We start from the raw sequence: 25,320 nt of genomic DNA, 5'->3' as shown, positions 1-25,320 counted from the left end.
TTTTCTGCAGTTCGAACCCCGACGATCGATCTTGAACTTACGTCTGAAATTGGTGGGAGCATGATGTTGTCGCGTGGCCCGATGATGTTGCTAGGAAATTTGCTAAAAACAACCGGAGTCTCTGGCGGAGATACGCCCTGCTCCTCGCAGTGCCCGCTGTAGTTTAGGCCAATGCACGCCAGCTTGTCCATCCGCGTGACTGGCGCTAAGAAGTTCACATCAGCTTCCGGTATCACGCTTCGTCCTTCAGCCACTATTCTGTAATTGTTCCAATTGCGTTAACAACGAGATAAACCTAGTATTATCTTCTGGCAGCGTCAGACATTCTTCGATTAACTTTCTATTAGCTTATTAGTGAACATTCATTGGTCGCGTGATAGTTAACTAATTACATAAAAAAATGACATATCGCATGGAATTGTTAGAATTCTCTATTTGTACTTGTTTCAGAGCGTATAAAGCAATAATGCAGATTAAACTATTCTACATTTTGTGCTTTATGTTAGGTCCTCGTCCAGGAACGATTTAAAAATTCTACTGTGTTAATTACCTAAATTAATTCATATAATTCCTGAGGAGGATCTACAACAAAGGTTGAAGCGTAACATTTTTAAAAATTTGAATCACTGTACGCTACGTTCTGATAAATCTAAACAAACACAATTTGAAGAAACACTTTATCGATTGATGTTCAAGAGAATAGAAAATATTTTTTTACGTTCTATAAAAAAACATTTGTGTTATTATAAGTTCTAAGGTAGGCGGTGATATTTTTACAAGTCTCGATTATGCGTCAATGATCGTTTGAAATAGCATCGTGCACGAGATTTCATTCAGTCGCAACGTTTTCACTGAAAATGTTAAGCTGGCCCCGGAGCTTGCAAGCTCGCCAACTGGCACACACGCGAGGCGCCAGTTTTGGTTAACATATGCATCCGTTAAATTTAATTGACGATTGCGAAAAATAAAAGCCATGATCGCCGATATTTTTACCAAAAACAAAACTATACACAGCAATGCCATTCAAAAGAGACTTGCAAGTGTTTAGTATTTTTAGTGGGAAACACCATGCAGGTGGTGTGTCTGTGAATCATGAGGTGTAATGTATCACGTAGTATTGCAAAACTGTATTAAAACTGGATTTGTTTGTATAGTCGATATACCAATCAATCCCCGAGTGTATCGTTGTTTTGTGTAATGCGATGATCGAACAGATGGCAAAGGTATCAACGATCTGTAAACGATCGCTCGAGAATAACAAAAAGATGACCGTATCGATTTTGACCGAGACTAGGGCTGGGACTGATTCAATAACTTTTGAACAAGTTTATTACAGAGGTGAAATTTAGTTTTTCTCCAAAGAAGGAATACCTAGACTTGAGACAAACTTGTGATTGGAATATACAGGGTGTTGGGCCATCCCTGGGAAAAATTGTAATGGTTGATTCTAGAGACCAAAATAGGACGAAAATCAAGAATACCAATTTGTTGATGGAGGCTTCGTTAAAAAGTTATTAATGTTTAAAGTTTTGCCCGTACAGAATTTTTTTTCTTGGAAATGCGCAGAATTTCGGGAGTATATCTATTCACCAAAAATGATTGTAATTGACTCCCGCAAACGAAAATAATTTTTTTAGATCGATTTGAATTTTTTGAATAATTTTTTAACGAAGCCTTAGTCAAGAAATTGATATTCTTGATTTTCGTTTTATTTCGACTTCTAGAATCTCCCAATAAAATTTTTCCCAGGGATGGCCGAACACCCTGTATAAAGAAAACCCAACATGTTAAAAAAATTATGAAAAAATATTTAATTATACCCGTTTAAGCCGCTTATCGCGGAGATTGGCGCCATTTGTCTGGCTGATATTAAATTTAACAAGCGAATGACATTCATTTCCGTTATAAGGAGACAGCCTGCTATGACTTTCATCATTTTTCTTTTGTAACTTAATATCCGGATAATTTAAGTTTCAATAAACGATGTTTTACTGCATTCGAATTTTATGGATATTTGAGATAAAATAGTCGAATAGAGAAAACTGTGACGAGTAGTCTGCGCCCTAATCGAGACCAGATCGATTAGCGATTGCAGGAACAAGGTTTGCAAACATTGAACGATCCGTTAGTACACACGCTCGTCCCTTCTCGAACAGGACACGTCCGATAAAGTAAACGATAATGCGTCGAGGATCTTGTTCGCGTGCGATCGCAATCGTGTCACCGCGCCATCGTTGCGATAACAATTTTAGCGTACAGGTAGGCGACACGATCGCTAATCGAAATCGACTTTCGATGCTTTCGCCGCGGGAGATTATCAGCGAAAGGGGCATTTAAACCTGATTTCAATCGGTGAAATAATATCAGCCATTCTCTTTGCGTTTATCACGCGTCAGTAGCTTCGATAAAATTTGCGAAAGCGGAGAAATTCTAATGAAGTATTTGTACAAAGTCATTCAGGTGTACAGAGTGTCCCAACTAACTTGAATAACTCGTAAGGTGCTCGAGTTATGTGGGACACCCTGTATACAGAGTGTACGGCCACCCCTGGGAAAAATTTTAATGGGGGATTCTAGAGGCCAAAATAAGATGAAAATCAAGGACACCAATTTGTCGTTGGAGACTTCGATAAAAAGTTATTAACGTTTAAAGTTCCACTCGTACTGAATTTTTTTCTCGAAAATGCACAAGATTTCGGGGGTATGTCTGTTGACCAAAAATGATTGTAATTGACCCCTGCAACCGAAAATAATTTTTTCAGAACAATTTGAAATTTTTTTTTTTTCGTCGAAAAATTTAGGCACCTACCCCCTGTCGATTTTTCTTAAAAATTCGTTTTTCATTTCTAGTAATTTTGTTTGACGCCCTACAGAAAAGTTGTCTAATACTTTTTTGTAGGTACCCATGAGCTCTACTTCAGAAAAAAGTTTGATTGAAATATATTCACAATTGTAGGAGTTATGGCTGTTTGAAAATTGGACCATTTTTATGAGGATTTTCTCATTTTTCGAGGTCAAGGACCAACATTTCGAATATTTTTGCGATTTGTACATATTCCCCACCAAAATACGCGTAGTTTGTTTTTTTAAACATTAAAATCGTCCAATCCGTTCAGAAGTTATGACGTTTTAAAGATTCGCATGAAAATTCGGGTAGACATTTCTGGTCAGAAATTATATTTTCGGTAAGGAATTTTTTTCTCGAAACTGAGTAGGATTTCGGGGGTATGTCTGTTGACCAAAAATGCTTGCAATTGACCCCCGCAACCAAAAATAATTTTTCCAAGACGATTCGAAAGTCTTTTTTTTCGCCGAAAAATTTCAGCACCTATCCGATTTTTTTTCTCGGAATTGGATAGGATTTCGAAGACATGTGTATTTATAAATAATGATTGTAATTGACCCTCGCAACCGAAAATAATTTTTCCAGAACGATTTGAAATTTTTGAATTTAATTATTAATAACTTTTTATCGAAACCTCCATCAACAAATTGGTATTCTTGATTTTCGTCTTATTTTGGCCTCTAGAATCCCCCATTAAAATTTTTCCCAGAGGTGGCCGAACACCCTGTATAGTGAGGAGAAAGAAAAATCAGTCCCGGTTTAAGGGGAATGCGAATAATGTCGAGTAATTATTGTTCGGGCCCAGACCATTCGAAGACTGACCCAGTGGATCTCGTAATGCCTTCCAAGAATTGAAATCCAAGACTGGTCTTTTTGTCTCCCATATGTGCGTATATACGTTTACAAGTTGGGGTCGGATTGCTCGTACATTTTACAAGTATTCGAACGCTACGTATGAACTTCAAATATTTAAATACTCGAATGTCGTTGTTTGAATATTTCAGTACAATTAATTGATATATTTTTCATTCTCCTTTTAGCGGAGGTTTGAGATACAATAACTTGTAGTTCAGGGTCGTCCAGAATTATTGAGGGATAAAAAAAATAAATGTTTCAAGAGATGGATGCAATAGTTCAGCAATTTGAACTTTTACATTCCAAGGTCTAATTTAAGTTTTCGAAATGGTGACCCTGATATTTGATATGGACGTTATTGCATTTCCGATTTTATTTTCGTCCATTGCAGCGGGAGCTTTTTTTATACGGTCTTCCATATCTTCCTTAGCCGGTGGCAGTTTGCCATGCTTGTCGTAACTTAACTGCGTGTCCTTTAATCCTACAGGTTATCTATAACAAGGCAACGGTGAGGATTCTTATTTCGATACTTTGAATTAAAATTTGAAATTCTGGATGATCTTACCTCCATCGAAAGATAAATAAATAAAACGATAAATTTGAAGAATTGGATTCATAGTCCACATTACAATATTCAAATATTCAAATTACGTTCGAATATTTTAATATTCGAATTTCATATCCCGGCGATTTGAATCGCTAATGTCCGAGTATTCGAACGGAGAAATATTCAGACACTCCCAGCCCTAGTTGTAAGAAGTCGAGTTAACTTCCATGCGCTCGATAAAGGGTTGTGTACGTGCTGCGTGTACAAAACAGGGAATTCTACAGTAACGTACACAAACACAACGAGTCAATGTTCAAGAAAAGTTTTGTTGGGGGGGATCGAAGGTGCAAAGAGTCGTTTTCACACTAAATTTCTAAAGAAACGAACCTCTTTAGCAGGGCCCACAGGTCAACATCGTCATCCCTAGTGACAAAATGGTTCAAAATAAAATTAAACCGTGTGCTAATAACCACATCAAATATCGCTAGCTCTCTAATTGAGAATATTGTTTACGTTGAATGTTTTAAATTTTTTCTTCAAGGACTTTTTGCTATTTCTGCGTGCCTCGCGAATTATAAGAGCCATGCGATTACAGCGAATTTTACGATACGATAAGCTTGTTATTGTCGGCTTGGTATCTTAATGTTTACGCAATTTACAATCTTTGAATCTTTGCGTTTCAGAGTGATTAAAAGCAGAGGTTAGTTTAAATGCCAAAAAAATATTTCGGTAATGCGGTCTCCTACATAAGTTCAAAATAGAAACGTAAGGAAACAAATATTCCATGGTGGGACGCGAAGGCGAGCAAAATTTATTTAAATAATTTTATAATTGTAATTTTTATTGGATAAATTAGGAGGCAAACGTTGTTTGTTTTGCATCTGTTACTCGAAATTTGTATCTAGATACACGTTTGTTCGTCTGTGTCTCCAGACCACCGTCTCATTTGAGAGAATATGTAATGTTTTCGATTCTTATGGAATCAGCCGACGATTAATGATCTTCATTGCTTAATATATCGTAAACTATCGATTATCTGAGCAAATACCGCTCAAATTTTTGTCGACTCTTTATCTATCTACGAGGCTTTGTTACAATCGGTACGTAACATATCATGTAGTTCCTGTAGAAACCAGCAAGTTACGTATTCTCGGTCATTATATGACTCATTAGGTAACGTTATAATTTTCCATATATGTACGCGGATTTCAGTCTCGAAAGTTACTTACACAACAATATACAGGACGGACTTCTAAAAATAATTGAGTCAACAACATTTAATTAATTAAAAATATACAATTTCGAGGTGCAATTCTTTTTTTCCATAGAAATAATATAATCATTTTTATCCATCCTGTATACGAGCAGAGACGAGCAATATTTTACTCGAGTAATAAACAATAATTGCATGTAATGAAACATATAGCGATTCATTCAATCGTATAGTTACTCAGACAAACTTTTGCTTGTTCACGGGATGCAATATCATTTCATAACTCAGACTTTAATTTTTCATAAAATTTTTATAAAATTTTCATTCGTTATTCGATTTTTACGTAGATAAGAATTTTGTCCATCTGTAAGCGTAAGCAAAACACTTGTATCTTTCTGGAATAAGTTCACACGGTTATCACCATGCGTAACGCAAGTGCTATTTTTCACGAATGTGTTTACATAAGTTTCGTATCAATCAATGAGCCGACGCGATAATTCGCGATAAGTGAACGCTTATCGGTTTTTTGTCCACGTAGCTGCGGAATCAGCGCGAATTAGTCCGGTCACGCCTACCTTTTGGCCTTTTTTAGAAGATCATCGCCACCCTCGAGAAACTTTTTCAACGTGTTCGGGATTCTCGAGTCAACCGCGGATACGGCAATTATGTCCCCGCCCTGTTTCAGCTGTACCCCCAAATGCTGAGGGCCTCCATTCTTGCTGGTGAACTGCACGAACCTGAACAAACAATAAACACAATACATATAACGTGCTTGTGTCACGAACTTGACCCGGTCCTCTAAATATAGAGACTTTTATCGAGTGTCATTTATCATAAACGAAATCCGTAGAAAAACAGTAAAGAAAGTCTAAATCTTTTTTAACATACACGTATTTTAATTTTAAATCCAATTTGCAATTGTAGTTCTCATTTCAAAATAGATGTATGCAGAATGCTCCGGTGTGAAAAAATCTATGTAAAAAATATTGAATTTCTATGCATGATATTTTTTTTTTTTTTATTTTAGAAACCTCGTTGAAGCATTATTGGAAAGGTATAAATGTTTTTAGTCCTTTTGCCAAATATGGTCAAAATCAATTGCCTGCACAAGATCACGCTCCCCACTGAATTACGTCAGAGACGACGCCTACTTTTAGAGTAGCAAGGAGGGAGTAGTCAAATACTAAAGGTAGCTCTTCAATAACCTTGAGTGACCAGCTAATTTCGATTCAACTTATTGTAGTTCGATTTACTTGTGCAAAATAATTGTAATAAATTATATATTTTACGTGTTTATTATAACTTTATTATAACGACTAAATTGACAAAGTGACGATTCTCAATCTCATTTCTTCGATTGTTTACTTCATTTCGTGCGGAAAGAAATGTTTTCTTATGTCACTGTCGTCTTCAGTATCATTATTCACCCTACGAGCCATTTGTGTTGAACAGGTTTCTGTGAAAGCGAAGACAATTTCCCCTTAGTTGTGCACTTCTACTGGCTAAAGTAAAGAAGAAATCTCAAGGTTGTCATTATTATACCACGCGCATACGTTCGAAAACTACTGTCGATCGATAATATTCGATGATTTGACAAGGGCGTGCCTCAAGTGCACTCTTGAATCCAAGTAGTTATTAACCTATCTCTTGTGTGTATAATCGTCGCGAAAGAACAACACTAATATAGATACATAGGTATATTTACTCGCGTTTAAATAATGCTTGATAAATGGGATGGGAAACAAGTGAATTATTACATGATAACAATATGGGTGATAAAGAAACCAGTAGACAATATACAAATGTTATTTGTTACGCCTGTTCCATTTACGTGGTTCAGTTACGTTGTATAATCTGCTCTTATCAATTTCGGTCAATAAACTAATCTACAATGTTCTGTCTACAAAAAACGAACACAAAATTATTTAGAATATCTATTTAATCTGACTAAAATTTATTAGAAATTTATCAGTGATACGGTACGAATTAATCCAATGGTTAATCAAATCAATTGTGTCGCCAAAATTACATAATCGTGACGAAAACAATAAGTCCTATGAATAAACTTATTTGTAAACAGCTGAACGACTTTATCAGCGACTCTGCTGCCACCTGTGTCGTTACGAATGCGAGCATATTCGACGTTAATGTGCGTAAGTAATCAGAAAAAGTCGTAAACAAACAGTTCGCGAAAATCAATATGGAAAAATCAAGGGGAATAATGCCCAAAATACTGAACGAACATTATTCGGAACCGGTTGTGCAAGTAATTATCCTTTATTTCATAATCCAAATTGCCTGCAGTACACGCAAAACAATTCCATTACTATCAGATCCGAAGAAACTAAATCAGCTCTGGAATCACCTTCAATAAGTATTTATGGTCACAATTAATTTCTTTAACCATACTAAGTTAAAATTAACACGTAGTTTGATATCAGAAATTACATCTGTTAGGTTCGAAATTACTTTACTTAGTGTTGTTTATTTTGTATCTCGTATACTATATGTATTGATATAATTTTATACTATTTAATTCATATTGTTCAACATCAACAGTGTGATAATTGTTACCATGTAATGAGTTTAAATATATTTCTTTTTTATTTTCATCCCATTAATAAGTATCATAATATTTCAAAATATTCGAAATCTTCGAATATACGATGTCGTTATCATTCTTACATTCCTAAAATTTTAGTTATACAGTCCTTGATCTTAAATTCCTGTGAAAATAACATCGCATTCGTATTAATGTATGTTCCTTCGATAATATATTTCCTGTACGCATGTGGCTAAGTTCAGCATGAACGGCGCCTTCTAAATGTGCAAGTTCAGACTCGTTCGGTGTCGATGATATAATTACGTTTAATCGGATGTATTCGAGTGTTTGAATTAAATTATCCGATAAATTATCACACGAAATTGATTTACGCGTCTCGGTGAATCGACCCACACAATTTGTCCATTCTAAATACAGGTGAATGACACTGTAAAAGTGAATGGGTTAGAAGTTTCGACTTAAAAAGACTGAAGTTAAACCTGCATACGTAGTAATCTATCGTTTCTATATTCTGTTATAAGCATATCATTTTAGACAATCTGAAACGTTTCAATTCAGAAACGAACCGCATATTATTTCTTGTATTTGCCACACGTACACGGTTTGAGCACGCCATTGAATCAAACGAAACCACGTAACTTTCTCATCGCAAAATTACGATCCAAACGAAACAGAGAACATATACGTAATCGTGTCTATTAACATCGCGTGCCAGTTTCGAGAAAATCGATTCCCTGCTCAGGTGAACGGACAAATAAACAAAAAAGAATATGCAAAAGCTAGACGGGAAAGTCAATCAAGTATACCGCGCGAAATTTGATTAGGATCAATTATCTGCTAAAATTTGACGTTTTAGAGGTTTTTATTATTATTATTGAACTGTTATAAGGTAGAAACTTCGGGTAGATTAGACTCACCTCATGTCAAGCGCACCGCTTGCAGAAAAATTCCTGCCACAAATGCTAGCAACGAAATGCGTCTTGTTCTTCTCGGCACACGTATTTCTAAAGGCGAAGCCAGCTCTGCTGAGCAATCGAAGTTTTCCGCGATAAGGCATCGTTTTTATTTAATTACTCCCGGCGAGATACGAACGCAATGTTATTAATCGTTCCTACGGGAAAAAAAAAAGGGATGCCACCGGTAGTTGACAAAGACAGAACGTTCGTCGTGAAGGACAAGCTACGACTGAACGTGTTACGCCACACTACCGTTGTCGAGCCATGGTGGGGAAGAACATGTGACCTCGCTAGAAAATGATCAGCTTCGATACTATATAACAATCTGTTCGGTTGCAAATTTCGTCTACGATAATAAACAATGATTAATATCTCCTGTTTTATCTTATAAATTATTAACATATTTTATTTTCATAATCTCTTAAGCCACGAAGGAATGCTATTGAGGAATTGAAAATTATCGAGGTTGCGACGAACATGACATTGTACTTAGTAACGAATGATGTACAAGGAATTATACATATTTTATTTTGGTATATTTCCTCGAATACAGATACTGATATACTTTGTTAACAAAGCCAATAAGGTAAACCAAGTTCTTTAAGGCAATGGATTTTTCCTTGTGAAAAGAAATTCTTCGCGTTTATGATATGGATTATATGGATCTTCTGGATAATAATGTGGTCTTTTCCAATAACTTGTCACCATCTTATCTAACAAAGCGGATTGTGATGCATTACAGAAAAGGTGTTGCCTTAGTCTACGTTTATGATTCGCGCTTTTCAGCCACATACGAGAATGACGTCCAGCACGTGTTCTGATCCATATACCCCTGCAATCGAATAAAATATGTTAGAAACATATTAAGAAATACATGCTATAATTTGTCATAATGATGTCCTACCAATTTAATCTGTAGAATCGATCAAGTACAGCTTTTACACTCTTTCTTTTGCCTTTTTTCAAGGAAAATTTTGTAAGCGTTCTTACAGGAATTGTAACTGGTAATATTGGTGGACAAATGACATTTTCTGTTTGGACCTGACTACAATGTTTAATTAAGTTTTTGATAATGTTTTATATTAGTATAATACTCTACAATAGATTGTAATATATATTTTTAAATAATGATTATACCTCAATTTTGTCTTTACTTCAATGCTACCAACATTATTCCAACTGTTGACAACAGAAGAAAGTGCACCAAAGTATTTCTGTTGTGCATACTGAACAAGAGGATACTGTTTACGAATTACAGTATTTGTGAAACTAGCAATATTGGTATGAGCAACAATTCCTAAAATATAAATACAAAATTTTCTATATAAAATGCAGATTTATGGAGTAAAATTAATGTAAGGTTTCAATGAACGCGCTCATGGTTACAATTCCACGGCATTCCTTCTGTTAGAAGACCGGAATGGCTCTGCCTTTCGGTCGGACATAACCTATACGCCACGAACTTCGAACGATTATCGTATAACGATTTATCGAATTTGAACGAATAATGACTTAAGACGAAGCCAACGAACTATCACGTAGCCCGACAAAGTCGGTGGTGGTAGATTTACGAGGAAATTTAGACTACGCACCTCGAATTGCGGTATTAACAATACGCAACATTCTTCTTTTCGTGTAGTTCCGTCGGTGACCAGCTGTTTTGTGCCGTCGTTCCCTTTTTCCTTTGGCTGCCTGACCGGCCACCCGAAAGATGTTCCGAATTGGATTAAAATTTCCGTGCAACGGTTTAAATAGGGTACATAAAGTAAGTACAAGGTGAATCTTTATATCCGTATAAACCGAGTGTCTTTTACGGTACGTGGATATAAGGAAAAATACGAAAGAAACATGGATTAAAAAGTATTATTTGCTAGGTGCCGATAGACTATTGTCGCGACGTTTCTCGTAATAATATTTAATTTTTCGTTGTTGTTTATCGTTATCCCGACAAGAATTAGTTCGTGGTTTGTGTGAGAAATCGTAGTCGTGTCACGACGACGACGTTTTCGCAAGTTGTCAGTGAATATTCCTGTAGACAAGACCAAGGTTGCCCGCCTCGTGTGACAAGATGGCTTAAATTTAGGAGCTTACATAATTCCAGACGATTTCACTGGCGCCGTTGTCCTTTCAGATCAAAAAACAAGGATCCTCCAGACTCTATTTGACAACTAGGTGCTACGAGACACGTGCACGAGTTAAATGCGAACCGGAATGGAGGTGAGTGGACGAATTTTCTGTTTGTTTGATAACATGTTTCTACGATTGTCAAACGCTGTCATCGTTTTTGAAGAAAAGAAGAGTCTAGCCGGTGCTTTTATTTGGGTTTTACGACACACCTTTTAATGGGCAATTATAAATTTCACGTGTTTCATAATTGTATTTTTGGGTTAGGTTTAGATTAGGTTATGTTTGATACGAATATTTTACCTGATTCGGTTATAAACTTTTCGGCGTTTTACACACTTCGCTTGAACTTTCAGCATCTATTGCCGTGAAACTATAATTATTGTTGTAAATTTTTCTGCGACTTGTATTATAATCCATTATTACAGAACTAAAATAAGACATGGATATATTTCATTGCATTATATCAAGTAAAATTCTTTGAATATCATGCTGACCGGGGAAAGCAAAAATGCTTTATATAAGTGGGGTTCTATGTTTTAGGTTTTTCAAGGATGTCAAACTTACGTCCAGAATATCTGGACATAGGTATTCGACCGATTCACCAAAGAGGTATTCAAAATTTAAACCCAAGTGCACTGTTCTTGTTGTGTTATATAACAAAATTGCATGCATGATCTGTTTCTATGTATGAATTCATTCTTAATTTGATTGTTAATTTTATTGTAAAAGATACACATTTTAATAGTTAAATATATGTATTATTAAAGAAATCATAATAATTATTGCATATTTGTTACATATTGTTTGAATTTTGAAGACTGAAGTACTGTTTATATATGGATGTATAGAAGTTTAAAACTTTTTTGTTATAAATATTTAGCAGTCTCTGCAATTTCAGGATTACAAATTATTTGATTTTCTTGCTTTTGGGTTGCATGGATTAGTGTCATAGTTAAACATTTATATCTATTACAATTGTTAAAGTGAGAAAGGTCGAGGTGGCAGCAAGGTACTGTTAACTTTGACTGCTGTGGCAATAGGGGCGTCAGGAGTATTACTTTTTGCAAAACATAATCCAGAATTCCGTGCAACTCTAGAAGGATGGGTACCTGGCACGGACAAAACGATTCAGATCATCTTTCAGGAAGAGTCATCTTATTTCGAGTTCATACGTACATACTTTGAGACACTCAAACAATCGTAAGTTTAAATAGTATATTGAAGTGGTTACCGAATTCTAGATTCTGTAATTAACTATTTCATGTTTGTAATACATGGAGTAACTTTTTTTCAGAATAATAAGTGCTATCTTTGGGGACGAGTCAGAAAAGTCAGGTCAGATTTATCAGAAAAGTTTAGATTGCATGAACCTTGAAGATTACATACGTGAGCTCTGCTACTCACTCCCAAATAATTTCTCCTGTTCTTCCTTTTAGTTTACTAAGTGTTAAAGATTTTATTATATAAAAAAAACACTTTGCTTAATATACTAATTATTTTGCTTACTAATATTTGACAATAACATGTGTACTGTAGCGCCGAAACCAGCGTTCGTGCCACTAGTTGAAAAGAAGGAACTGCCTATTAATGAACCTTACTCTGAAATAAGATTAAGCAAAGAGAAGGGAGAAGCGATCGAAGTTGGTACGTTTTTTTTTTATTTTTTTTTTTTTAGTATATGAACTGGTATGACGGAAGTTTTCTCTAGTAGTATAAAAATAAATGGGTATGTATAACATTCGTTTAGTTGCTGAAAAACCTCCACCACCTGCTAAAGATATACCTAAGGAATTAATGCCAGAAAGTCTGGTTGAACTAGAAACATCGTGCGGTCAAACCGCGTCTAAAGCGATTGCAGCTTATCAAAAAGCAACGTGTGCTATTCAAGATTACAACCAAGATGTAATGAAAGTTGTGGATAGCGCTGATAGTTCCGGTAGTATCGTATGGAACAGGTATGTATCTTTCGTGCATTGTATTCTATATTAGCTTACGATCGTTTATAACCTCAAATTTGTGATGAAATGTATTCGCAATACAGATTAAAGACAGCAACGGAAAAGAGAAAAGAAGCGGTCCAACAGGCAGAGGGACACGCGAACGAAGCATTAGATTCGCTCAAGAGAATGTTTTACCTGATCGATGATCCTAAATTCGATGCACCGTCGCACATGAAAACAGCTGCCAGAAGGAACATCAAGAAAATTTTAGACGATGTTGACGAAGCTAAGAAAAAATACGAGACGGAAGTACAAACCGGCAATATGGCAGAGCGCTACTGGAAGCAGGTTAAAACAGCTCGCGAGAACCTTAATGAGGAGTTACAAATACTATTCCCGGATATTAACATTCACGAAAAGAAATTATCGATCGATGAAGACTCGTTCGACTTGTTTGTTCTTCACATGTACAACAAAGTGAGCAATCTCCAAAAGGAACTAGAGAAATTGAGGGTAAGCATCTCGGGATTTTAGACTTATTTTTTCATGTAGAATCACCCCCTTTTCGCTTGTACCACCAGTTACCAAACACCCTGTATATTTGAGACTGAACCGGCGAGGTCGCTTACGTTTCTATGCTTACAAATTTCACAGACGGTCGAGGGAAACAAACTAAGGGCAGCGTTGAAAGCGTACGGCGACTCGGCGAATGAAGAAAAATTAGACGCGTTGGTATGTTTGGAGTTGAACAAGGAGAAGCAGATCCTCGAGGACCAGTTTAGCAAACAGGTAGGAAAATTAAATGTTCCGTTCAATGCCTACGATGTAAAAAATGACTGCGACAACTTTTACGTTTCGAGTGAAATATATACAGTTTCCGTGTGGCTGTATCGCGGTCGCGTGAATTCGTTCGCGAATGAAATAAAGCGAAAACTTTTGGACGAAGCTGAGAAAGTTCAAATTTATGCTCTCGTTTTAAAATTATTGCGACCGACACCGGTGGATATTTCAAAACTGCATGGAAATATAGAAACGAATCTTTTCGAGTTGCTAGAAACGAAGGTGAAATTAATGACCGAAAGCTACCTCGTAAAAATAGTTTTAACGTGTTGATATTTACTTGCGTGCGTAGGACTAAGACCGGAGAAATAAATAATAGATAAGATATAAAATAGACTTATATGATTACGTCATAGACGCGAGACATATACGAGGCTTCTAATTGGTAGAGTCAAAGTAGTGATACCGTAGTCTATCAATTGAAAGAAACACGTTTCGTACTATACGCGTGTCTGTGGCACGACAAGTCATTATTATGAAAGCAAAGCTTTCGAACTTTAATGCTTTGAAAATATATTGAAAATCATTATTTCCATACATAATAATTGATGAAATACATGGTTCGGAATATCGTGTAGAATGTTAATAAAATACAAATTGGCCTTTCAACGAGGCGTGAAATTTTTGGGATGGAAATTTGCTCGACCCAAGATAGGTTCCCTTCGAAAGGAAATATTTTTCGATCCTTAAGGTCTGTAGAGTCTTATTTCTGGGCCACACCGTGCAGAGGAGCGTAGGACGCACGCTTCATGATACAGGAAAAATTTGGCATTGGAAAAGCCTGGCATACACTGTCACACTGGCATTATGTGTGTCTACACATGGGATGTGGCATATCCCATATCCTGCAATCGTGCATGTACCTGCATATATGTATATATCTATCGGTTTGGCACGACGAGAGGGGCACAGCCATGGCGGAGGGATGATTCCGCCACCCTTCGGGCTTTTTATCTATTTCCATTTGGCTCGCCTCCAATATTTCGCTAGTGGGAGGCAATATTATCTCTTTAGACTAGCCCCGCGGTATATCCGGCGTGTACGCGACTAGTCACACCGAGATATCTTCGCTCGGGAATCACTATGACGCGCTGTCGTCATAGTTGTCTGACTACCTATACGAGATTTTCCGCATTTTGCTCTGCATTTCCCCTCTCGGGCAGAAAGCTTGTATAATTGCTTCGCGAAATGGATTCCAGATGAACCTCCTCTGATTATTTTGCACCAGTGAATAATATTACTCCATCCTGTTGCTAGATATTTTGTTTATTCCACATCGCAGGTGCACGACAATTTTTATAGGGCAGTTCGCAAATTAAATAATAAGAACAGAGAAACAAAGTGAGATATCGTAATTTGTCACGAAATTAGAATTTTAACAGGAAGTATGTGTTGAAATTAGGTACGTTTAGCTTTTGTAAAATTCTAGCGAAGTTTGGAACGCTCTCGACAGCGATTTCTACCGTTCTTTTTACGACCCTTTGGATTCTTTCAACGTTCGCATCGGTTCACGGCGAAAAATACCATCGCCGCGTAAAGTTCTTAAACGCCAGAAAGACATTTCAAATTATTTATGATCAGACCGGTTCGTATGGTTTACTAAAATGTTCGATGAAAATTTCATCGATCGTTTCCCTATCTGGAACAACTCCGAACGAGCGATATTCGTTTTAGGGGCGACGTTAAATATGTAACTCCGAACACGTACTTCCTCCAATTATCATTTCAAATATATTCGTTTAATCGACGAGCATTGAACCGAAGTTCAATTTAACGTTAGAAACGCCAGATAATGGCGGATTAAATAAACATTTGGACACCTCTTATTGAAACGGGACCGTTCCATTATACCGTGAGTATTTAATTATTCGTCACACGTTCCGCGATTCAATCCGACGTGAAATGACTCGAACGTGTGACGTTTCTTCGGCAAACAGGGTCGTGGACCTTTCTTGCATCGATTTCAATTAATAATCGATCTTGACCTCCGTTGTTAATACGAGATTAATATCTCCCTCATCGTCCCCTTACTTTCTGTCATCGTACAAAGTTTCTATATAATTTTTAGAATAATCTCTCGTTATTAACGTAGCAAATATTCGAGTACGGAAAAATTCGACGAACAGTACCACCCCTGGGGACAAAATGTTCTTTGTTTTCTTTTTCCCTCGACGCTGAGGCTAAGAGTTGTTTTTCTCGTATTTCGTACGGTGTCCCAGAAGATACGGAGGATTCTTTAACGCGTGGCAAGGGTTGTGTGGTGTCGTGGCTCGTATATCCGGTTTTACGACGGAAGCATCCGACTTTGGAGAAAATATTGCGGAAGAAGCGTGGCCGTCTGGCTAGCATTCGTAAATTCGAAGAATTCCCACGTTAGAGGCAGATGTAATCGGACGTTTTCGATCTTTTTCCCCGTTGCTCTCTGCGTGAAATCGATTTCGCTGACCCGCACCTTCTGGTTCCACCACGGACGGTCCAGACTTTACGACCGGAGTGTGGAATAATTTAAAAGTCGACCAACCGTAACGCCGCCAGGAGCCTCGATGAAAATTTTGTTATAACGCGATTTTAAATTAAACGTTACTCCTTTCCCCTCTAGATCGACATAAAGCGTAAACGTCTACATTAACGACGCAGTTTTTGGTCGATCGTCACTTCGAATGGTATCAGAAAATTGTAAAACACGATATGAGAAGATAGAAAATTCACCCCTGGGAAAAATTGTAATGGGAGATTCTAGAGGCCAAAATCGATGGAGGCTTCGTTAAAAAGTTATTGACGTTTGAAGTTCCGCCCGTACTGAATTTTTTTCTCGAAACTGGGTAGGATTTGGAGGGTATTTGTATTCACCAAAAATGATTATAAATGACCCTCGCAACCAAAAATAATTTTTTCAGAATGATTTGAAGTTTTTTAATTTAATTTTTTAATAACTTTTTAACGAAGCATTAATCAAGAAATTGATATTCTTAATTTTCATTTCATTTTGACCTCTAGAATCTTCCATTAAAATTTTTCCCAGGGATGGCCGAACACCCTGTTTTTTCTACATGTATTATAAAGTTCTAAATTGACAAAATGTCAATACTAAGAATATCCAATGCGTCCTGAGATTAGAAACAGAAGCACGTCTGGGACAGCGTTATTTTTGGAGGAATCTGTCTGTGAATCCTTCGCTTCGTTTCGAACTAGTTCTGTCTAAATTTGCGCGGCTTTCAGACACGGCAACATTGACGAATCGTAGAATAGTAATAGATTTAACCTCTCTTCTTACGATCGTTAATGGACAGGTGGGATTTTCACCCCTATTAAGCCCCGTTAACTTCCTGCACCATCCAGACACTTTAGAAGAAATTCAATTTTCCACTGTCTCGCTAGATAAAAGGAAGCATGGACCTCGCGATCCAATTAATAGTATCATTTTCTCCGTCAATAATTTGGATTTCTTCTTCATTCCTATATTAAATTAAATTAATTCTAACATTTCGAAAGTTTAGTGCGATATTCACCTTACCTTTAACATATTTTTAAATCGCGTACAAATTTTATTTCCAACTTAGTGATCATCTAAACAAATTTCAAGAGACAGAAACGAGATCGAAACGGGTCGACTCCTAATTGGAGTTTCAGTTTTTCGTAACGACGAACGATTAGAATACAAATAACGACGAAGTGAACGCGAACACAAATTCGGTTCTCTGTCGTCGATGGAAGTTGGTAATCGCTTACGCTTTCGAGAAATTAGCGAGACTTCGATAATCGTGGTTCGGGAAACAAAGAAGAGATTTCATGATTCGATCTTGAGATTCACGGATTCTCGTCTGGAAATTGTCGTCGTCCCCCGCTTTGTTTCGCTGGATGTTTCGTTCGGATCTATTGTCGGGCATAACAACGAACCGTTCCACGGATTTTGAAGACGGAACAGAGGACGCCTCGAGTTTTCCCGTCGTAAACTTTCATGGAAATTGTGATTCGACGGAGAGAGCGACGCTTGCCGGTCTCTAATAGCTTTAAATCCTTCTGCTCTCCTCATTCACCGTGATTTCAGCTCGTCGACGATTCGTCGAAGTTAATCCACAACTTCTAGAAAATTGCTATTCGATACGAGTCGACATTGATTTGTCTCCGCGGAGTTCGAATGCTCGGTGCTTCACTGCCCCTAACGAGAGTCTATGAAAGTTGTAATGAATAGTTTTATAACAAATTCTGCTCCGTTAAATACCGAAACAAACACGATGAAAGAATTTTATTTTCCAATAAGTTCAAACTCCAATTTTCGAGTTCTAATTTTAACAATGTTAGAAACAAGGGAATAATATTATTTCGACGTTTCGGCCTCTTTCCTAGGCCCTCTTCCTAATAATTCGCGTATCAAAGGCTCCCAGGCTGACGTTTACGGTAGTAGATGCGAAACATGTCCGACCACAGACAGTCCATTATCACTTGCTCTGTTCCATTTCCATTTTACGATCCTCCGCTCTTCTCTCCGATTGTTAACGCCATTACTATCTTGTAAATTATTCATACTACGGTTGCTAGCTGTATCGAGAGTTAATAGGTCTGAAAAGTAATGGTCGTCGTAAAGATTTAAATGTTTCGACCTTAACGCGAGCCTTGTTCGACATTTAAAAAAAAATTCGTTCAACATTCTCGAACGTAAGGCGTTCGGATCATGTTCTTGGATTATTCTCGCAAGGTCACACGTGGAATTTGCGTTGTAAATATGTATAGGCTGCATCGTTGAGTTTCGAGAATTGAATTTTCTTTCAACGATGTTCCATATCTCTGTTTGCACTCTCGTTCAAATATCCAGCCCGTCGTTCAATTAAAAAGACGCGCGCGAAGGTCAGCTCGAGAATTACTGAACCGAATATTAAAATATCGACTCGAATATCGAGGATTCGGAAGACATTGCTCGAATCGCGGTTATCGACACCGTCGGACCGAAAACTATTACGGCCGGACGTCTTCTCGAGCGTCGATCGGAAATGGACGGTATCGATCGTCCGCCATCGTTTCGACTGGCGTTCGTGTTATTAAACTCGACCCTTCCCAAGTCAGTCCTACTAAGGAACTCGCGGACAAGGCGTTGAAAAGCACGATTATCGTCTTAAACTCGAGTTCGACGAAGTTTCCGCGCTCAGAAATCGGAAAGTTTCTTTCGCGAAATTCGAGAAAATGGCACGTTCCCTCGAGCGTTCCCTTCCGCGCAATAAAAACCGGCGTTCCCGAAGCGCTTAATCAAAGTCCGAATCGAGGGACATCTAATTTCCTCCGATTGATTTCGGTTCCGGGCAAACTTGGACGAACGTTCGCGTAATTTCTACGGTTCGTTACCGAATCTTCGTGCATTTCTGACGTTAAAAACATTATACTTGACGCTGTTCTATGTGGAAGAGCCTCTTGAGTCTGTTTATTACTATGGAACGGATGAAAGATGGTATTAACATCGTGCTTACACCCATCGCAAGTAGAAATAACGATTATAGGTCAGACGCGTTAGAGAAACTTTTGTACCTCTGTTTCCGTTTTTTTCAATAAATATTTTTTTTATGTTCGAGTAATCCCAGCTCTAATTTCGCTGTAGAAAATACTATCGAACGGCAGAAATTCACGGTACTTTAAAAAGCGTCATTTCGATGACGAAAGTCCCCGCTGTCGATCGACCCTCGTGGAATCGAGATTCTTCTACCCGAATTGGGAAGCTCGGACCGATCATGGCGCTCTATTTCCGACGGATTTGGCCGATTCAGGTTCGAGTTATCGTGCAGATGGACAGAGACAGCGAGTTTTTGATTTTTCAAAACGGATTAGAGGACGACGCACCGGATTAACATCGTTCTAGCGGGCGGATCGTTCCGCTCGCGGGATGAAAACGAGCTTTGTCCTGGCACAATATTTTTTTTCTCCTCCCTCTCTCACTCTCTCTCTCTTCGCCTGACACCTCTCGTTTTTACACACGACGCCGAGCGTCCGATTAATTTAATTTTCGCGGCGTGGGAAACACCGTCGTGGTGTCAGGAATCATATTTCCCGGTTTCCTCTATTTTTCCCATCCCGGGGTTTTCATTTTTTCTGTTTCGCTTCCAGCCGTATTCACGGGGGACGCGATTCCGCCCCCTCCTCCTCGCCCCCGCGGTCAATTCGATTTTCGCGCCAGATATACTGGGGAATTTTTCGATTTAACAGAATTATTCATATACACGGCGTGTGCTTTCCGATTTCGATCCGGGTTCGCTTCCGGGAACCGTGAATCCCCCAATTTCCCTATCCGGTTTTCTTTTAATCCTTCACTGGATTTTTCTCTTCGGGTGACATTCAAATTTTCTTCGCGTTCCATGACTGGTTTTTCGATAAACGTACTTGAGCCCTGAGTCTGCTTCGATGATCAATCAAGGAGTGTATACAGGGTGTTCGGCCACTCTTGGGAAAAATTTTAATGGGGGATTCTAGAGGCCAAAATAAGACGAAAATCAAGGACACCAATTTGTCGTTGGAGGCTTCGATTAAAAGGTATTAACGTTTAAAGTTTCGCTCGTACTGAATTTTTTTCTCGAAAATGTACAAGATTTCGGGGGTATGTCTGTTGACCAAAAATGATTGTAATTGACCCCTGCAATCGAAAATAATTTTTCCAGAATGATTTGAAATTTTAATTTTGTCGAAAAATTTCACACCTCCTCGAATTTTTTTTCTAGAAAATGGGTAGAATTTCGAGGGTATGTGTATTCACAAAAAATGATTGTAATTGACCCCTGCAACTAAAAATAATTTTTTCAGAATGATTTGAAATTTTTTAATAACTTTTTAACGGAGCCTCAATCAAGAAATTGATGTTCTTGATTTTCATCTTACTTTGGCCTCTAGAATCTCCCATTAAAATTTATCTCAGAGGTGGCCGAACATCTTGTATATAGAAATAGATCGAGCACTTGTGAGTAAGGTACGGGTTGAGCGTAGGCCTCTGTTGGTGAATGCCGGGAACCATCGCCACATTTTCTTTACTGGATTCGTTTCTAGGCCACACAACGCTGTACTTTGCATTAATAACAATATCCCATCTCAAAATTTTTACGAAAGTTCCTAAAAGCACAGGCAGTAACATTATCATAAATTGATAGCCTGGAGGACGAAAGATTTGCGATGCAACAAAGGCGATACGTCGTCGCAGTTATGTATTTCTCATTGGGCAATAGTAATTCCACCAGCACCGTGATTGATTCAGCATCGTCGACGTATCAAGTCGTCCAGGAAGCCCCAGAAACGGTAGCTTATCGATGCCCTAATGGAATCCGTGGGATAACCCAGCCCCCGATCTGCAGGTACAGCGGTTTCCAGGAGGATCTGGCGAGCCAATCGAAGGATTTCGAACGGTTTCCCGAGACCCGTGGTGTTCGCAGACCTGTCGCCGATCTCTCTTCCTCTCGACGGACAGCACGACGGGTTGTCGAGTCAGCCGGGCGTTAATTATTGACACGGCGTTGCTGTACATAGAGAACGGAGGTGGCCCTGACGCGGTCCTGGACCGTCCCAGGAACAAGGATCCATAGGCGTAGCGCATACAAAGTACCTCGGGCAGAAAGCGGGCGAATCCGTGAGGGACAATGACGGTCAGACGGCGAACACTGCCGGACGACGAAGAAACGAGAGATTAGAGCCACCCGGTGACCCTTGGGTCACTTACCAATGAGGGCAGCTAGCGCGAAGCCTTAAGCGCGGATAATTAATCAAAGTCTCATTACGCTAATGTTCCCACGGCCTGCTCTCGTCTCGGACCGCGCACTTTCACCTCGCGGACGCTCGACTCTTCCCTTTAATTGCCTCTACAATACCCTACTCTGGATTAGAACCCGAGTAATGTCTTATTTATGTTGAAATTTCTTTACTAACGATGGAGAAATAACTGTGTACCTTGGACGTCGTACAAACATTCTGTAGGGGAAGTTCTCGTTACTAGCATTTCTTTCTGTCAGAATGTTAGGGGACGGCAAACCAATAGAAAAGTGTCGTCAAACATTGTTCGATTTTTGGGGACAGTAATTAGGGTCCTTTACCCTGACAGTATTTGATCAGGTGAATCGTTAGGGCACCAGGAAGTGGACTAGGGTTGACAGTAATAGTTCCTTTTTTTTAATCGAGACATTTAATAGTACCAAAGAATTTGTTTTTGATAAATAGAATGGAAAGAACGGAGGAGTGAGATCCAAGCGACGATTTTCGAAGGGGCGAACCGTGGAAAAAAATGATAAGAAGAGATTCCCGCGGGGAAGACCGTTTCGCGTTTCGCGACTGAGCTTAATAATTCTGAACCCGTTGAAAGCCTCCCTCTCGACTCGTCTTATGTCTTATAAACTCGAGAAAATAAGAGTGTACTTGGCCCAATCTCCAGCGCGAAACAACGCGGGACAAAGGGAGCGGCGCAGGCGGCAACCGAAAGAATATATATTTTTCTTGTACGCTCTACACCGACGGGGGAACTCGATGTAACTTGTTTCGTACTTGTTTACGCCCTCGTTGCCGAAAAGCGTGCCTTGAAATATAAGGGGTGGTTTCGTCGACTGCTCTTTTTGTCCCGGATCGCTACAATTTTATCTCCTTCCGCGCTTTATAGCTCGTTGAATTTTATCGCGATTTTAAATTAAAGTATCCGCGAAATGTTTTTTTTTTTCCGTGGAAAATTCAAAGTACCAAATAATCCTTGAATCTGCGTCCTGAGATCTCTCAAATGAAATTCCTCGACGGTCGGTAACATTTTTAATAATTCAATATGAAAGTCGCTTTACCTTCTGTCGTTTCGCGAGAATGATTATTAAATTCAACGAACGACCCCCTCTATTTTATAAATCAATTTCTTTCAACGTGTGTATACCTTCTGCGTTCGTGAAACGCGTCGATGTAAAATTTACGAGCGATTGAATTTTTGTGTTGCAGTTGTTGGAAGAGCAGAAGAAGTTCGAGAACGAGATGCGTCGAGAGCTGAAGCTGCAAGAACAGGTACACACCGATCATCTTCGAGAGGCGCTCATGATAAAAGAGCAAGAAGCGCAGAGGAACTTGAACCGCGCGATCAGCGAGCAATCCGAGTTCGATTCCTTGAAGTACAAGGCGCAGCTTGCCGCTATCGTCGGCAGGTTACGTGGCCTGGAAGCGGCACTAAAGGGTGAGTGCTTTTTTTTATCATTTCTGCATATTCTACTCTACAACAGGAACAAAAGTTCTGAAGGAACTATGCATCGCGAACGAATAGTTTTCTCGCAAAAGGTTGTTAAAAATTGAACCAATCCGTCGCCCCACTCGTAAACACGGTACAGCATGTGGGGGAGAAGTGGGCGGGTCGCGCCACCCTTATAAGCAGCTCTGAGAATTGTGATTGGCTTGAAACTTTAACAGTCTTTTGCGAGCAAACTAATCGTTTGCGACGTTTGACCCTTTTGAACTTTTGGTCCTTTTTACGAGAGGAATGCATAGGAACTATAGGAAATTTTAACGTTTACTCGAGAAGTTAACTTTTTGATTAAATTTCCCTGCACAGAATTTTAGCACGATTCGCCACTATTCGACTATGTGCTCAGATATTCGATAGTTTGACCCTTATTGATTAATAAACGAAGGGTCATTTGATGTGCCCTTTTACAGACGATCATTCGCATGGTCGAGAATATTTTTTACAAGCTACTTCTTTAAGAGTGTATCATTTTTATCTCGTTTCGTATTAAATATTTAATAAAATCAAGTTTTTTCTTCGAGTATTCGTAAATATTCGAGGCGTTAGGATCGCGTTTCTAAATTATCAGATTTAAATTCGAGAAACGAGCAAATTCGGAGGTAATCGCGTGTAGGTAAAAATCGAAGCACTCTGGGCACGCAGAGCGGTTGCTCGAAGGTTCGACATAAAGGTAAGTTTATTTTTAGGTATCCTTATACATACTCATTTATCAAAGGTCGCGACGCGATTAAGCTAATCGCTGAATCCCAGTGGCGAGCATTATTACGGTGCATAAAGTTCCTTTCGTGGGCGGAACCGTCGCGTGTCGCGGTGTCCAACTCGTACGTTTTTCTTAGAAAGTTCGATACCAATGAACTAATTCTACATCACGTCATTTTGGGGATCGAAATTTCGTTAAATTTTCTGTAAAACCCAATTCGAATTCATACAAGAAAATTTCTCGAATTTGACTTTTCTATGACCTCGTTTCAACTAACTTCAAGCTTTAAATTCGTACGTAGTAAGTACTTTTTGCTGATATCTTTCAGTCACTAGATAATGACAGAAGTTTAAGGAGCATCGATAGGGTTAGCACAATTGTTGGATTAGAATTTAAGGAGTAATTTCCTCTGGATTCGATGCCCATCTATTTCCTACGTGTAGCGTCTACAAATCTACCGTGCGATTCCGCGTCCCCACGGTATGCAAATGTCCGAAAGGTAACGGTTCCTTTGTCCGGGTGGTTGGGAGGGGGCCGCGAAACGTCCGGCCATAGCCTCGCCTTTGTCGCATCCCCCATTATTTCCTCCCGTGCCGCTTAATTACACGGGCAAAAACGTGCAGTGTGTCCCTCTTGGGACGACCAGCGACATTTTCGGAGACGTCTGATCTCCCGTCGGCCGTTTCCCTTTCGCTTTGTGACAGAGGACCGCGGAAGTTAGATCGGATCGGATTAAGTCGAGTTCACCGCCGAGACTCACCCTGGGGAGGACGATTCTGGCGAAAATTAAGATCCCAGGTCGAGAACGATACGCGATTAAATTTGCCCCGAGAACTAGAAACAACAATCGTCTCTCGCGACCTTCGACAAAGGTTACCCTTTTTTACAATTTCGCGATTGCAATTCTCTTCGGGGAGAGTTTGGTTATTTATCGTATTTTCGTTTTCAAATTATCGAAAAGTACAACACCGTGAGTATTCCCTATTTATTTCGACCGAAACGGCGATTGTAAATCCAGCAGCCATCCCGCTAGGGGGAGAGCGATTAAAATTGTTTCGTAAATAAATTCCAAGGGGGAGGGGGGACGCGTAACAAATCGCGGCCAACTTTAATAGTGCAAACGCCGGGGTTCGAATCCGTTCGTAACGGAAAATATTATATCATTTCCAGCGCGGAGCCTACGATGCTCGAATATTAATACGACGACTCCCCGAGTTCGGTCACGTAAAGCCGCGCCAACATTTCCATGCTCTGTTTCTTTTCTCTCCGATTCCTCCCTGCGACCACCCCTCCACGCGAAGGAAGTTATAGCAGTAATAAGTAAAACAGATTTCCCGGCAACAGCTCTCCCGCTCCCTCTGCTCGCGGAACGATAATTTAACTTCGTTAACATTTATGTACCTCGAGTTTTCTCCCGGGCCTGTTCGCTCGGAATATCCATTTCTTCGTTATTATATCCGGGCAAGAACTCAATCCCGAACGGAACAAACACGCTGTTCCCGCGTCGTT

At 39.0% G+C, this 25,320-nt stretch overlaps 3 protein-coding genes across 8 annotated transcripts in view; 1 reads left to right on the top strand and 2 right to left on the bottom strand.

Moving 5' to 3' along the window:
• Positions 1-9,225, bottom strand: part of LOC143346523 (oxaloacetate tautomerase FAHD2A, mitochondrial) — a 96,418-nt gene extending 87,193 nt beyond the window's left edge. For 2 of the 3 annotated variants that reach the window (XM_076774683.1, XM_076774684.1), the window contains exons 1-4: positions 8,940-9,225; positions 6,035-6,196; positions 4,634-4,669; positions 42-258 (exon numbers count right to left, since the gene is read on the bottom strand). In XM_076774683.1, the coding sequence (XP_076630798.1) occupies positions 42-258; positions 4,634-4,669; positions 6,035-6,196; positions 8,940-9,079 (555 nt within the window). In that variant the 5' untranslated portion in view covers positions 9,080-9,225. The remainder of the gene's footprint in view (positions 1-41; positions 259-4,633; positions 4,670-6,034; positions 6,197-8,939) is intronic. The other variant, XM_076774685.1, reaches the window with a different exon arrangement.
• A 246-nt stretch (positions 9,226-9,471) lies between these two features.
• On the bottom strand, positions 9,472-10,659 carry Mrpl35 (mitochondrial ribosomal protein L35). Its single transcript, XM_076774690.1, has 4 exons — positions 10,571-10,659; positions 10,116-10,275; positions 9,883-10,023; positions 9,472-9,810 (listed from the first exon to the last, which is right to left on the bottom strand). Exons 1-4 carry the CDS (start codon positions 10,599-10,601, stop codon positions 9,579-9,581), a joined length of 564 nt encoding a protein of 187 aa, XP_076630805.1. The 5' UTR covers positions 10,602-10,659; the 3' UTR covers positions 9,472-9,578.
• The window catches only part of Mitofilin (inner membrane mitochondrial protein mitofilin), a 52,498-nt gene continuing 37,771 nt past the window's right edge, over positions 10,594-25,320 (top strand). For 2 of the 4 annotated variants that reach the window (XM_076774673.1, XM_076774672.1), the window contains exons 1-10: positions 10,607-10,743; positions 11,110-11,195; positions 11,646-11,714; positions 12,090-12,305; positions 12,400-12,440; positions 12,642-12,749; positions 12,853-13,060; positions 13,147-13,558; positions 13,700-13,834; positions 22,817-23,045. In XM_076774673.1, coding sequence (XP_076630788.1) covers positions 10,690-10,743; positions 11,110-11,195; positions 11,646-11,714; positions 12,090-12,305; positions 12,400-12,440; positions 12,642-12,749; positions 12,853-13,060; positions 13,147-13,558; positions 13,700-13,834; positions 22,817-23,045 — 1,558 coding nt within the window. In that variant the 5' untranslated portion in view covers positions 10,607-10,689. Of the gene's footprint in view, positions 10,744-11,109; positions 11,196-11,645; positions 11,715-12,089; positions 12,306-12,399; positions 12,441-12,641; positions 12,750-12,852; positions 13,061-13,146; positions 13,559-13,699; positions 13,835-22,816; positions 23,046-25,320 lie in introns of all 4 variants that reach the window. The other 2 variants (XM_076774674.1, XM_076774675.1) reach the window with 2 other exon arrangements.

Source organism: Colletes latitarsis, chromosome 10, assembly GCF_051014445.1.
Source record: "Colletes latitarsis isolate SP2378_abdomen chromosome 10, iyColLati1, whole genome shotgun sequence".
Taxonomy (NCBI): Eukaryota; Metazoa; Arthropoda; class Insecta; order Hymenoptera; family Colletidae; genus Colletes; species Colletes latitarsis.
Note: the sequence above shows the minus strand (reverse complement) of the source record. Positions and strands in the feature narration are given on the sequence as shown.